This window comes from Vicia villosa, linkage group LG2 (assembly GCF_029867415.1).
Source record: "Vicia villosa cultivar HV-30 ecotype Madison, WI linkage group LG2, Vvil1.0, whole genome shotgun sequence".
Lineage (NCBI taxonomy): Eukaryota > Viridiplantae > Streptophyta > Magnoliopsida > Fabales > Fabaceae > Vicia > Vicia villosa.
In genome coordinates, this window is record NC_081181.1 from 220,253,660 (window position 1) to 220,270,282 (window position 16,623).

The 16,623-nt window shown below is 33.5% G+C and overlaps 1 protein-coding gene across 1 annotated transcript; it reads left to right on the plus strand.

The window, feature by feature from the left end:
* The first annotated feature begins 7,666 nt into the window (after positions 1–7,666).
* LOC131654002 (ribulose bisphosphate carboxylase/oxygenase activase, chloroplastic) lies at positions 7,667–12,153 on the plus strand. Its single transcript, XM_058924377.1, has 9 exons — positions 7,667–8,183; positions 8,265–8,378; positions 8,466–8,527; positions 10,032–10,086; positions 10,258–10,459; positions 10,758–10,864; positions 11,053–11,108; positions 11,460–11,552; positions 11,817–12,153. Exons 1-9 carry the CDS (start codon positions 7,742–7,744, stop codon positions 11,922–11,924), a joined length of 1,239 nt encoding a protein of 412 aa, XP_058780360.1. The 5' UTR covers positions 7,667–7,741; the 3' UTR covers positions 11,925–12,153.
* Positions 12,154–16,623: the final 4,470 nt, after the last annotated feature.

Sequence of the window (16,623 nt, forward strand, 5' to 3'; positions counted from 1 at the left end):
CAAGTTCATGCTATGGGACTGTTGTAAAACACCTTGATTTCAACAGACGGAACCTATTCAAGTAGTCATCAATTGTTTCTGTGAATTTTCTCTTAATACTGGCCAATTCTTTCAAACTTATCTTAGTTTGGCCCATATAGAATTGCTCATGGAACAGCCTTTCTAAGTATGCCCACGCATCTATCGAATTTGGTGGCAAAGTAGTAAACCAAATGAAGGCATTCTTTGTCAGCGAACTAGGGAAATATTTGATCCTTAAATCCTCGTTTCCCGCTAAGTCTCCTGCTTCTGTCAAATATCTAGCAATATGTTCCACCGTTGACTCATTAGTTTCGCCTGAAAATTTTGTAAATTTGGGTACCTTAGTGCCCCTAGGCAATTCTGTCTGCATGATATAATCTGATATAGGGGATGCATAATTTGGACGTCTAAGTCCAGTACTAAGGCCATTATTGGCCATAACCCTTTCTATCATGGCAGTTAAGTTATTTTCTGTAGCCAGATTTTCTCTTCTGATTCTTTGGACAACCTCATCTGGGTGTTCGTTTCTACCCACAACCCTTAATCTGGGTCGCTCTTCCTCCGTTTCCTGTCGAACGGGGACGGTTCTTTGATTTGAAGCCTCTAAGTTAATTACTGGAGTTCCTTCGATCGTCTCTGTTCTTCGTGAGGGGCATACATCCCTAGTGGCTGTCCTAGATAACGGAACTATATCTTGTACACGTTCCATAATGGGCCTCTCTTCTTGATTCGAAGGCTGTTTGTCTTTCCTTCTAGGTGGTGTTACTCCCATGAACTCTGCCATTCGATTCATTTGAGATGATATCTTTTGGAAAGTCTCCACGTTTTCCCTATTTGTAGTAGCAATATTTGTCACTAGTGGGTTTAAAATTGAAGTCAATTCTCTGGCCAAAGCCCCTAGCATATCATGGTTGCTTGCATCCATTTCTTGTCGAAATGCTGCTTGGTTATTTGTGGTAAAGTGGGGCATCTGGGTAGAAAAACTAGTGTTGTGTGCACTTCGACCCACTGAACTAACATTCGGTGAAAATGTCGCATTGTTAGTTGGGGCATATATAGGTCCTGCCCCTCGTACGCCTGTTCCATATTGGTATGGCATTCCATATGGATTATTTGGTCTCCATTTGAAAGCAGAATTCGTGCCTTGACCAAACAAATTGTTTGCAGCATTTGTCGAGGAAAACGGTACGTCCTCTGCACTTGTGGATGAGGGTGCGGTTGTCGACACAGAAACTGGAATAGTCCATGAGGGTCCCGTATTATTTTCAGGCATAGCCTGGGAATTATCTGCAGGTCTCGATTCATTTGGACCCGTTGTATCCCGTGTTCCTTGAGTGGAAGTCGAATTTACCGCTCCTGATCCTGAACCTTGTGGAGGATTTTGATCACCCCCTGCACTGGCCGTAACGACCATTTTCTTGTTGTACCTTCGTTTGGGAATCGGTTGTGCACTGTTCGTTAATTTACCGTTCCTAAGGTTCATACAAGGTCTTGATATTGTCTAGACAAAAATAAAGCAATTGATTAAAACAATCCGCTTGACACGGTCCCACTGGGCGTGCCAATTTGTTTACGGTGATTTCCGGTAAACAACTGCTAGTCTTCCAAACTATAATAAATATGATTTGGTTACTCGCAGGATCGACTAGATTGATCCTAGGACACATAGTCAAAAAGATTGTTATCAATGTTCATTTGAACCATATTCATGATTCGTCTTCTTCAATAAGCGTTGTTCGATAAAGAACAAGTAATCTTGATAATTACTTTGTTATATGTAAGTATGATTTCAATGAAAAGATAAGTAACATAACATATGAAACTAAAAGGACTGTTAAAACGTAAAGAATCTTAGAATGCAGGAACGTTAAAGACTTTGAAAATAAATGACATGAAAGTAATTCGAAAGTAAATGACATTAAAGTAAAGATACAGAAATGTAAATGGCAAGAAGTAAATGGAATGCAGTAATTCTGAAAGATATTTGAAAACGAAAGATAATACACATGTATTAAAGTGGTGGTGTCATACGTACATTTTCTCAGCGAACTCTTTCTCTTTAACACTTGATACTTGAGTAAATATGTGAGTGATTTGTACAAAATGAACACACAGAATCCTAACATTAAGACTCCTATTTATACTAGTTTCGACCTTAACGGTCCTACACTAATCTGCTGCCACGTCTCTCATAAGTACTTCCAGCGACGCCATCTGTTACTTGGACAGTTACGAAACCGTCTTCGAATTTCAAATCTTCCTGCCTGAGTCCGTCTTCGACGCGTGGCAGTGTATTAAAAACACTACGAAAACACGCTAAGTAGTAATACTTGAATATATTTTATAAATTTTGTCTAAGTCCCCGAAGACACATACTTTCACTAGCTTTCAGTATTCATTATCTTCATAACGAACTTAGAAATCTTTATTCTCGAAGCATGGCCATCAGTAGCCATCTTTTATTTTTAAGGGATGGCCATCAGTAATCATCTTTCCTTCGATTTTCCACTTCTTCGAAGGACAAATATTACAAGACGAAATCTTCAGCTAACACTTGGCAGGTCAAATATGAAGATTTCATGGCCAAGTCAGCATGAGGGGGATGCAATTTGGAATCTGGGTTTCTCAAGGGGGGAATCACATTTTTTTTTAAGAGGGGGAAAATCAAATCTCGCCTATATGGCAGGGGGGTACATAGCTATTAACCCAAGAAAATATGATGATGACATTGAAATTTATAATGTTCTCTTAAAGTCATCCAATCATCGGTAATTCTAGGAATTTTATCATCAACATTGAATTCAACCATCAGTTGAAGACCTTTGGCATTATATAGGACTAATTTTTTTCCCAACTCCCATTTGAATTCTTCTAAGAAATATGGTTCAATCTCGCCCTCGACCTAACAATGCACATAATTTTTTTAGAACTAATCATAATCTTTATAAATAATACTTTAGAGATCATGTTGTTAAATCAAAAAGCAATATACACGAATTAAAAATAAAAAGCAACACAGAAGACATAATCTTTTATTTTTGCACAAAAAAACAGATCAAAATAGAACACACAACATACACGAAACAAAGCATGATATTTAAAACAAAGCATATTATTAATAATACTTTAGTTAAATTTTTTTGAACACATTATGTTGTTAAATAATTTTTTTTAAAGCAAAACAAAGCAAAAGATATATGAAATTTAAGCAACACAATATAAAACAGAGCAAAATATAACACACACAAACACAAAATTTTGAACACGTGCATACAAGTTTTCAACACAATATGTTGTTAAATAAACACATTCAACTGAATTAAAAACAACATACACGAATTTTTAACCGCACAACAAACAAACAATGCTCTATTTCTTACTCTAATTTGCTAAATCAATAAAAAACAATGGATGAGAACCATAAAAATTACATCTCCTTTGACACGGATCATCACTAAATGGATCTTTCTTGGTCTTCGAAGAAGTTAACGAAGAGTCTCCATTTTTTGTGTGTTATGTTGTAGATGGTGAGAAAAATGGAGAAAGTGAATGAATGTGAAAAATGGAAAAATTAAGGTCAAGAAAGTGGTAGATAAGAAGGTGGGAACTAATGAGATGGGACTTGAAGGAATGGACGTGTGATTACGAATCACACCGCAATTGCAGTCTGATGCAGAGGCTACCGCTTCAACAATATTGCGGCTGCGGGCCGCAATTAAAAACCTTGCTATTAATATAATTTATAACACAAATCTAAACAAAGAAATAAAATTATATATGATAATAAACCCAAATCAAAGTTTTCACCTTTAGGCAATTTTGTTAAATTTAACGAAAGGGTAATAGCAAAAGTTAAGAAACACTTACCCTTTTGAAGAATGCTATAGTTATCTTCTGCAACTGAACTTGTAACTGCAACCTAAAGATGAAGAAGGTTAGCTCAGACTGTTTAAGAAAAAGAAGAAAGAGAAGAAATTTAGTGATTAATTGTAACTCCAATATTCAAAAAAACCATCAAAAGTGTGAGGTTAAGGAATGCGCCCGTGTCTATAATCACATCTAATTCGGGAGAAGACAGTGACCCTAAAATACTGCTACAAGGCATCTTTCACACTCTCTTCTTTGTTACTTCCATGTTATGTTTAGTTTCCAACTTTGACGGTTAGGATCTTAGTATGTAGTACTTCCTCTGATCCTTATTATAAGAAAATATCCACTTTTTAGATTTTATATTCATGAAATGAACAATCTATTTAGTTTATATATCGACTAGATACATTTATTATTGAATGAATCTACAAAATAAATTTTCTCTTATAATAAGGACCAGAGAGAGTAAGAGGTTGTCTACTATTATGGATGTTATTGAAAGTAGAGAAAAGTAATATAGCATACACTACGTAGCACATTTTTTAAGGCAATTTCTCTTCTCTCCCTTTTTATATGGAGCGCACCCTTAAAATTTGAAAAATACCCTTGAGTGCATTTGGAGAAGGATTTGCGAATGCACCAAATATCAATTTTTGCCAAAATTTAGTTCGGAGATGGATCTCCGAATATATTACATGTGGCAAAGCCATCTTGATGTGAACAAAAAGGGAAGTGAGAGTTTAAAATGAAGTTCCTGCCTTTCTCCTTGAAGCCAATAATGGAATATGTTTACAATATATAGAAATCTGCATGAGCCAAACTAAGATAACCCTAAGGTCCAAAGATAACATGAAGCCCAATAAAACTATGTGTCTAATACCTCCCATAAACTTGAGCGTATATGGAAGATAACCCAAGCTTACTAACGTTAGCATTAAACATAGAAACATCCAAAGGTTTTGTAAACATATCCGCGAGTTGTTGAGATGATGAGATAGGAAAAAGTTAGAAGAGGTGTTGTTGTAATTTTTCGCGGATAAAATGAAAGTCAAGTTCCATGTGTTTGGTGCGTTCGTGGAAGGAAGAGTTGTTGGCAATAATACGGATGGGTGATGCATTATCGCAATATAGAAAAACAGGTTGTTTGAAAAAGATAAAGAGTTCGTTGAGGATGTTAGTTAACCATTGTAATTCACAAGTTGTCGAGGCCATGGAGCGATACTCTACTTTAGTGGAACTGCGTGATAGGGTGACTTGCTTCTTAGACTTCCATGAGATTAAAGAATCACCCATGTAAATGCAAAATCCTGTAACAGACTTTCGTGTTTCCTGATAAGTTGCCCAATCAGAGTCAACAAAGGCTTTGAATTGTAAGCAGGAAGTCTCGGGGAAGAAGAGGCCTTGTGCAGGCGAGGATTTGAGGTAATGGACGACGCATATAGAAGCAATGTTGATTCCAGATTTGTTTCTTGCCACCTGAAGACCTAAAAAATATTTCAAAGTCCCTAGGTCTTTAATGTGAAAGTGATTTTGAAGAAGCTGATTTGTTTGCTCAATAGTTTCTACATTTTTACCTGCAATGAGTAAATCATCAACATATATGAGAATAAAAGTAAAGTGAGATTGAGATTGATGTATCAAGAGGGAATGATCAGATGAGCATTGTTTGAAATTGTTGGCCAAAAAAACAGTGGACAATTTTTTAATAAGGATCCATTATTGAAGGTGGGTACAATCATTTCTCATATAGTTACAAGATTTAATTATACTCCCTCTTATAGGAATGGATGTATCACTATGACTAAATCCGTTGAACTTGTATAAGGCAACTAGGAGGATTCGTACAAAGAACTTCCAAGATTTTTGATTGCATTCAAGTTTTATGCTCCGAGAACTGTTATTAGTCTTTAAACACTCCTTGCCTTTGCGCTAGACAGAACTTGTGTTAGTGGAAATAGAATATTTCATTGACTGTTTTGGGCGTATGAACCATGCATCAAAGGTTTTGCATTCTGAAAACGTATTATACAAATTGATGGAACTTGGTAGTACGTGAAGTATAAAGGAATGTTACTAATGGCAGTGGCACAAGATGGGAACAACAATGTTTTTCCAATTGCATTCGCTCTAGTTGAAGGTGAGACGGCTGGTGGTTGAAGTTTCTTTCTCAAAAACCTACGCTTACACGTTGCTCCCCAACCCACCCTATGTTTGATTTCAGAGAGACATCCTTCTATTAGAGTGCTTACAATAAACATAATAATGGTTGAGAAGAACCCCCTTTGATGCATGTTTATTGCATTAGACATATTGCTCAAAACTTCATGAGGGAGTTAATAGACAAGATGCTTCAAAAAAAGTGATTAATGCAGCATATGCCTTAACAGAGCCATCGATCCAGCACTATCATGAAGAGATCTAGTTGACAAATGTCGATGCGTTAAGGTGGATTGATAATATTCCCGTGGAGAAGTGGGCTTGAACATTTGACAATGGTCAATGATGGGGACACATGACAACCAATTTAATGAAATCAATGAGCTATGTCTTCAAAGGCATCATAAATCTCCCGATAACTGTATTGGTTAGAGCAACATATTTTAGGTTAGGGTCACTGTTCAATACCAGGGGTTCAAAATGGAGACCAATAATGCAATCGGGAAAATTATTTAGTGAAAGCTCTATAAAATTTATTCAAGAGGAAACTGTCAAAGATAACACACATGGTGTTACAGTGTTTGACCGTATTAAAGGCAGGTTTAGTGTACATGAGAGAATGGATCATAATGATGGTCAATTTTAATATGTCAACACAAATTTAATACAGTGTTTGACCGTATTAAAGGCAGGTTTAGTATTACAGTGTCTGCAACACAAATTTTTATGTCAATTTTAATATGTATTTTATTTTTTGTAACCAAGAAATTTTAGTTTAAATTAGAATTTCATTTCATATTCCATTAAACATTCGGGTACAATATACTTAACGCAACCACACAAACAACAACAACAACAAGGAAAAAAAATAAAACAACTGAGCACATCATAAAAACTTAGAGATTACAACTATCAAGACAATTTCAGCTGGTTCAAGCATCATCCTAAGAATTTCGTAGTCGTTTTTCACGGGTTTCCATGAACGAGTTACTCTATTTTCGTTGGATATCGTAACTCACCTATCAATTCTTCTGATATGTTCACCGTCAAGAATGTCTCAGTCTAACCATCTGATCAGACTCCTCTGAAAATGCTTGATCATTGAAAATATGGGAGGAGTACTAGAAGACATTTTTAAGAATGAATTAGGAGAGATGTGTGAAAAATGGTGGAGAAGAATGATTGTATTTATAAAAAAAAACAAAACAACTGAGTAGTCGTACTGAACGACTACTGCACTTAAAGGTTAAGTGCATGCGCCATACTGCATGACATGACAGAGATGCACACACTACGAAGTGTGATGTCTCCTCTATAAATTATAAATTAAGTGCATGCGCCAAATGACGTCTGCTCTATGTGACAACTTTTTAAAACAAAATGGTTAAATTGATAAATATTTTGAAAGGGTGGTTATCCAAGGGAATTGTTTTTTTTTTTTTTGAAAAAACTAATTATTTGAAAAAAAATTCAACATTTGTTAACATTTCCTAAAAATAATATAAAAGTGATGGATCTTAATGACTAAAAAAAATATTACACATAAAATATAAAAAAAATTTTACTTAAGCCCGATGGAAAAATAATGTAAAATAGAATTGAAGATAGAGAAAGATAATGAACCAAAAATGAGTGGAAGACAGAGTTATGTTATTGTTATGTGGCGGGCAATGGAAAGAACTTATGAGACGATATGGCGAAGCTACTATTCCTACCGTTATGTCTTCCAACTCCCAACCTTTCTTTCAAATTCAAACCCCAACATTTCTCTGTTCGCTGCTGCGATCGTAACGACGAAGATACCAACAACAATAAGAAGAGGCTATCAAAGCAGTCTTCATGGGAAACCAAGGATTCCGAGGGAAGAGATTATCTCTACAGACTCGGCAAAGAAGCTGATAACATGAATATCGCCGTTGGTCAGCGTGCCGGAATCATCGATGATCTTTTCGTCGGTGATTTTCTCGGCAAAGACTCTGATATTGTCTTTGATTATCGTCAGAAAGTTACTAGATCGTTTGAATATCTTCAAGGAGATTATTACATTGCGCCTCTTTTTATGGACAAAGTTGCTTGCCACATTGTGAAGAACTACATTTCTCATCTCCTCAACGCTAAAGTTCCTTTAATTCTAGGTATAGTTTATTAACCGAACTCGAAACTCGTTTTATGATAGAAAGGTTTAAGAGTTGAGTTTTGTTTTCACTTTGTTGCAGGTATTTGGGGAGGTAAAGGGCAAGGGAAAACATTTCAAACAGAACTTATATTTCGGGCTATGGGAGTTGAACCTGTGATTATGTCTGCAGGGGAACTAGAATCAGAAAATGCAGGTAAGGTGTTTGATGAAATTATGCTGATTTAAGTTTGATTTACATGTATTTACTTATACAATTTTTGTAACTAACTTCTATTAATAGGAGAGCCGGGAAGATTGATTCGTGAGCGCTATAGAACTGCATCTCGAGTGGTCCAGAATCAAGTTAGGAGTTTTAAACTTTTCAGTATGTCTTGATTTTTCATGTTGATATATTACTTTATGGGATTAGTTATACATTTTTTTTTCCTTTGGATAAAATACTTTTTTCATTCATCTAAAGAAATTGAACATTATGATATATCTTCTTCACTTTACATTCCCTATGTTGTATGAAGAAAATAATGCTAATGTGAACTGTTTTGAGGAAAGAGTTTGCGCCTCGGTTTAAGCTAATAGAAACTTTTGATATTGATTACCCAGAAATCGTTTTGCATACTACGTATTTTTCTGCTTGGGGTTTTTCTGATCTTTTCCCCGATCTAGTGTTTACTCTGTGGCATTAAGTATTTGCACACTGAAACACCTAAAAAAGCACTGGAAGAGGGGGTTGAGTTTTGCTTCTAAGATGGTATTTACAAAATATAATGTTATGTGTTTTTCACAAAGGCTTTAGATGGTAGTATCGTCTAATAAAAGTCAGATGACTGAGCATGCGTAGATTTTGGAAACAAAGTTTCGTATATATCTTCTACTAGTCCTAGAGGATAGACTCAATGGCATATTTTTTTTGAAGATTGTTAAGATAGTCTTGAAAACCACACTTTAACTCCTTGTCAATTTCATTAGTTCACAAAACAAGAAACTAAAAAAGAGTAACGGGTTAAATGAAGGATGCAGAAACTTTTCTGCTTCTATTTACAGAGCTTCTAAGAATGAAATACGTTAGACACAAATGAAATATGTTCTTTTGAACTTGAATGTTGACAAGCAACTAACACAAATAGACATTGCTATTATCTTCACTTGTCAAAATTTGTGCAATTGTGGCAAGTGTATGACAGTTTAGCACAAAGATATTTAAAGAACTTCCCTTGAAATGATTATACAATAGGCGTACAGCCAAGATTTCTCTGTTTTTTTGCCTTTCATTTGAAGTTATCACATGCGTTGCTCAGGGATTTCTTTTCTAAAATCGACTTCTCTTAATGTATTAGGAATCTTTCTCAACAAGACTTAGTTTTGAAATGCTTTATCAAATATATCCCATTATTCAACTCCATTGTCCTAGAGAATTCTGATGGGCGATGTAGAAGGACGTTGCACCGGCATTATTAGCTGAACTAGAGTTAGAGTAGATGATGATACCCTTGTAATTTTCGTCAACTCATGGAGCGTTTAGATTTATCAAAATGTGGGGTGTTAAGGCATCAGACGTCTTGAAACTCAACAATAACACACTAGTTTATTTTCATTTTAAGTAGAATTCAATTTACAAAGGAAAGCCTAACATCCTATTCTGCATATTTGACTGGTCTAATCTGTGTAAAAAACACTTAATGAAGATATACTGAAGGTTGATGTACCCGATGCTCACATTCTACTGTGGATGAAGTAGTTTAAAATAGTGTAAATCCGGTTTACCTCTAGACCAATCTTTATTAGTTGAATAATGATACTGCATTTTGTTAATCTGCTGAAGCAGTCTAGATTTGTTTTCCTGATACAGGGAAAAATGAGCTGTTTAATGATCAATGACATCGATGCCGGCCTTGGTAGATTCGGTAAGTTAACATCTGGTTAGACCAAAGAAAATGATTTTTTTGTAATTTTTATTTCATATCCTTATTTGTTCAGTACGTTGTAGTTTGTGTGAATGTATGCGTGCGCGTTACAATGAATCTCCTAGTGTTTCAGTTATTTAGTCTGAATATACTTTTCCTGTTTTGATTCAGGGTTTACTCAAATGACAGTCAATAACCAAATTGTTGTTGGGACTCTTATGAATCTATGTGACAATCCTAACAGAGTTAGTGTTGGTCAAGATTGGCGAGAATCAGATGTCACGAACAGAATTCCGATTATTGTAACAGGGAATGATCTTTCAACTATTTATGCTCCACTGATACGTGATGGAAGGATGGATAAATTTTACTGGTAAATTGTCATTTGTCTTATTCTAGGATTATTATACTCGTCATTCATGAATTTTAATTAGGGTAGTGTTTTCCAGGTGTGTAGTTGGATAAAAATTGGTTTTAGTTGAATTTTTACGTAGTACTGGGAGATGAATTTTCATGATCTATGTGATTGTGATCGATTAAGCCATGTTTTTTAGCATGATTACCTCATCTATCACATTGCTAATGTGATAATGACTCTGAAGTATCTGATTTTATGATACTAGGTAACTATGTCACTCTTCCCTAAAATGTTGTCTGTAAATGTGGCACAGGCAGCCTAACCGTGAAGATATACTGAATATTGTTCAAAGAATGTATGAGAAAGATGGCATATCTAGGGATGAAGTTGAAAAAATTGTGAACACTTTTCCTAATCAAGGTACTTATCCATTTGTCATGTAGGTCCAGAAAAGCTATATTTATCTTAAGCTACTTAGTGTAGTTTCTCAAAATTAGCATAACTCAGTTTTCTTTTTAATTATTTTAAAGCTTAAACATACAATCTAAAATATTTCTAATATGAATTCCAAAACATAAACAAACACACTCTTATTTTGATACTGGCAGCATTGGACTTTTATGGAGCTCTAAGATCGCGTACATATGACAAATCTATTTTGAAGGTATGCACATACCTGAGTTTATATTAATATCTTATCGATCTATCTGACTTTTCATTTTATATGTAAAAAATCTAGTTTTTGATTACTGTTACTGATTATGTTTGGTTAAATATTAACGGTAGTTTTTTATGACCAAAGACATAGGTTACCAAAAAGAAGAAAAGGAATAATGTAGTTAAAATCGAGTTAAAATTTTTTGATAACCTATGTTAAAATGTAGACATCCAAGAGTCACATATTTCTGGAGCAATCTTTTTGGACGTGACTCTTGGATCTCGTCCATTATACATTACAGAAATCTTCTGCCCCAAAGATTGCTACTAATGAGTTAAAATTTGTGGTGAACTTCAGTGGATTGATGATATTGGAGGCGCTGAAAATTTTGCATCCAATTTTCTCAAAAGAAAAAAGGACAAGAATCTTCCTGTATTTATTCCTCCAGAGGTAAAAAGCCAGCCTTTTTTCCCCAGTTCTGTTGTAGTAGGCTAACCAATAGCATTTAGCTGTTTCCTGTTGACCAATATTGATGAAATATTGATTCAGCTTATTTACAAGTAAATAAAAATTGGTTATAAGATCTAAATATAGACACACAAAAATAGGGTTATGGACTTTACATTGTAGTTTTCCTTTTGTCTTTCATTTATGTTTTTCAATTGATCTGGCTTATGTGAAAATAATACACTGCCATTGTGTTTGGTTGGATAGCAAACAACCGAAGCTCTACTTGAGTCAGGTTATTCACTAATCAAAGAACAAGAGTTGATAATGGAAACTAAACTTTCAAAGGAGTACATGAAGAACATAGAAGATTAATACCAAGGATGTTGGTTCTCTGGTGCAAGTTCTCATGAATTATGATTGTGAAAGTTGCTACCTCCCAAAAGGTCTACTTTCAAACAGGGTGCTTCTCTTTATCATTTTCTCATTTTTTGTGTGTATAAATCTGGATATAACCTAGATGCTGAAATGTGTGAAGAACAGTAGCGTAATGATATCTGGACTGTACAAATAATTACTCAATAAATTCCGATTATTTTGGTCATCCTCTTCCTTGCTTGAAAATTTTATTTGAGTAAAAATATGCTTGGATTAGTGGTGTGCAATGAAATAGAATAAAATGAGAATGTATTGAAGCAATATGGAACAAAGATCCCCTTATATTGTTTGAGCATTTTATCATGTTTAGGAGTCATTTGAACTCATTCTGCACAATTTGTTAGAAAGTGAAATTGTGGTTACTAATAAAATACTCCCGTTTCAAAATGAATGAATGTTGTTTCAGAGCAAAAAATTTGTTTCAAAATAAATATCGTTCTCACTTTTCAATATAGAAATCATTGCTATTTTTTTAATTGTGTCCGCTAATTATAACTGTGTGTAAAATTTTTAAACTAACACTCATTTTGAAACGGAGGGAATATATGAAACGGAGGGAATATAAAGAATGAAGAACACTAATTTATGTTCAATAATTTTTTTAAATTATCTAAACAATGATATAGCATATCATTTCATAATGTTAGGATTGATGGTGGCAATACAAACATGTGATGTGATTACAAGTTACAATCTCCTTCATTAGAACTGCATGGTGGAGTAATGAGCGTGTGTATAAGCCTAATTACCATAAACTAAACTAAATTTATTTCTTATGAAAACATTTTTTGTTAAACAAGAGTTATGTTATTATAGACCAAAAACTTGATGTGGTAATGGATGAATTACTGTAAATGAGTTAATGATATTGATAAAAGCCTCAAAGTCATGTTTATAATCGTGTACATATCAGCCAATGATAATGATAGAAGCCTCAAAGTCAGGTTTTTAGTCGTGTACATATTATTAGCCACACTTTCACCTGGCATTCCACATATTTTCATGTTGATCAAAAGGATCTCATTTGTTAAAAATATGTTACTTGTGGAAAAGCAGTAAAAATAAAAATAATTTGGTACGAAAAATTTTGGAATTAGGAAAACTTATATAATTTTACTGGATTTTTAAAGAACCTTTGAGCATTATTTCTGAATATTTTAAAAATTTGTAATTTTACTGAATTTTTTGAAAAATCCGATGCAATTATATTAGATATTTTTCAAAAATTTGGTATTTTCTAGAAGGTGCTTCCAGGAAGTTCTTTGGGAGAGTTAGTATAGGAGGTGTTTCCAGGAAGTTCTTCAATTTCTGAAAAGCTTTCTCACATTCTTCTGTCTACTAGAAGGCTGCTAACTTCCTCAGAGCGATGAAAAAGTGAACGAACCTTCCCCTGAGCATGATAGGAAATGGGATAGCGCTACAATGCTTCCCGTCAATTCTTAAACCTCTTTCATCGAAAACAGGCTCCTCATGTTGATGATAGCATGAGACTTGTCCGGGTTTGCTTCGATTCTTTTCCTGGTCAACATGAATCCCGTGAACTTTCCTTCTAGAACCCCAAACGAGCATTTGGTTGGGTTTAACCACGTGTTGTACATTTTAATTGATGTTAAGGTTTCCTCTAGATCATGGGTGTGATGTGCGTCGTCCAAGGTTTTGATCACCATGTCGTCAATGTATACCTCCAAGTTCAGTTCAATCTGCCTAGAGAAAACGGTGTCCATGAGTCTCTGATAAGTTGCTCTCGTGTTCTTAAGACAGGACGAAATGATGTCGTAGTAAAAGTTGTTAAGGCTGGTCTTGAACGCCATTTTTGATGCATAACAGCCATTTTCCAAATGATTTCTTGACCATTACGATATTGGATAACTAGCTTAGATACTTGATCTCCCGTATGAACCTAACCTATTTTAGTTTTTCTAACTCTCGAGCGATGGGGACCGACCCTCTTTTCTTCTCCATTTTACGCGTTTTTTGGACAACGGGTTTGAAACCGATTTTTTGGAGAATAAATTTGTTATTTCTTGGTCAAGTAAAGGGTGGATATGGCGTATTCCAAGATGTTGAAGGCCGACCTGCCTATGATGATGTTGTACGAGGATTTGGTTGGCATAGAGATATATCCCAAAACGTGTACATGTTCTCCAAAGAATCCTACCAGCGACCCCCTAAATGGTAAGAGGAGACTAGGATCTAACTTTAACTCTTTGAACGCACTCCAGTAAAGTACATTGGCCGAGCCTCTAGGATCCACAAGGACACTCTTGACACTTTAATTGAATATTTGGATGTTGATCACCATATGGTCATCCTCATGGGAGGAAGATTTCCTCACTACAAGAAATGTGCTCTATAGCCACGTGAAGTTGTGACATATTTTTCACGTGGGTAAAAAAAGACGTTGTGACGTGAATATCACGTCACAACGTGTATATAATATTAAAAAAATGAAAAGTTACGTTTAAAAAGGGGGGGGGGGGGGAGTTTGAATTTTTCAAAATTCAAGTAGTGACGTGAAAATCACGTCAATTGCAAAAACCAAAATAACTTTTCAGATTAAGTGGATTGACACGTAGTAGAGTGGGTAACGTTATTATTACCGTTGCGTGTTGCGACGTGAATTCTATTTCGCAAAGTTGCAACGTGAAATTCATGTCGCTGATGACGCTATTAATTCCAACATAACACTTTCCCCTCCGTCTCTCTTATTTCTCTCTTCTCTCAAGCTTCTTCTTCTTCCCTTCTCTCAAACCCCAAATCCATCTAATTTCATTAAAATTCTCCATTCTAAAGTGTTAATGGTATGGGCCATTTTTTTTAAGAAAATAAAGGAATTTTTTTTGGATTAATAAGAACTCCAAGAGATATTTTTGCAATTTTATTTATTTTTTCAGATTTTATTATATTAATTGTTGGTTGTTAGATGATATGATTTTTTTCTTCAGATTTTATATATTTATTAAAACAGATTATTAGATTTACTAAATATTTTATTAAAACAGGTTATATATATATATATATATATATATATATATATATATATATATATATATATATATATATATATATATATATGCTACAACAGATTATTTTAATTATAAATTTATTATTAAAAAAACTATGTTTTATTATATGTTATTATTTATTTATTAAAAAAGAATTATATTTTATTATAAATTTATAAAAAAAATTATTAAAACAGATTATTATATATAAATTTATTAAAACAAATTTTTTATTAAATCTGTTAGAATATATATAAAACAGATTATAAAATATATATTATTAAAACAGATTATTATATATAAATTTATTAAAACGAATTTTATATTATATATAACGTTAAAAAATATATTATTATATATATTTTTGAAAATATAATATATTAAAAAACTGAATATATTAAAATTAAAAATAAAAATAGTATATATTTTTTATTTTTATGAAGAAAAAATTATATATTAATAAAAAAGTATTTTTTATTAATGATGAATATAATATTTATGTATAAAAAACATTAAAAAAATTTAAAAATAGAATTATAAATAAAATACTAAAAAAACGATAAATATTTTTTTTTAAATTAAAAATTACATTTTTTCAAATAAAAATATATATTAAAAGTAGAATATATTATACATGTATATTTAAAATAAATTAAAAAGGATCAAAACTATCAGTGATAATGCACACCACTGAGTTTTGGAAAAACACTAATAGATGATAGTCCATCACTCGGATGAACAAAGAATGGATGGGATTGATCCAGTTGAAAATCTGCATTTGGAGATGAACTATTAGGAGCTCTCAGCAGGCCAATACATCACCAATACACTCCCATATACGTATAGGGTGCAGGAAAAGGAATTTGTGCGCCTATGGGCGCTAACAAGTGAAAAATAGCTTAGTTTCAGATTATTAAACGCCACAAAGTGATTTTTGAGAGACACTGATTTTTGACGGCAAAATATGAATTAGAAGTTGGAGAACGCTGAAGATCAAGGTGGAGCATCATCTTCAAGAGAATTTCTCCATTGAAGACTCCTTATCTTCTTCGTCTTTCTGTAATGTTTGACAATTTTATGATGTTGTTTGTTATTACTATGAGTAGTTAAACCCTCTAATGCTAAGGGTATCCTTGTTCTTTATTTTTTTTGGTTTTTCTAAATTGAACCTTGTAATGACATATATTTTATCTTTATCTCATTTAATTTTGTCTGAGTTCATTGCTTTTGCTTTCGGTCAAATTGTGAATTGATTTACGGTTATATATTAAGAAGGGCTTTCAACAATAACACTTGATTAAAGTATTTTATATTAGATATCACATATGTTTAGGGATACCATATAGAAACCGATATGTTTTTGATAAGCGAATGCTTAATTTTATTTGTAATTCACTATGGCCATGAGAGTTGATTTGAATGTTTAAAAGGTTTATTCACTAAATCCTTAGGAGTAAACATCCTTGACAATCAGTAATTAATAGGGATAAAATAAGTTTTTACAAGATCAATTTATAGGATTAGAGAAGTTTTTACAAATCTTATAAATAAGTTTTTACAAATCTTATATCATCATTCATTGTTAAATCTTTACACTCTACAAAACTTTTGTCTGAGTGATTAGAGAAGCT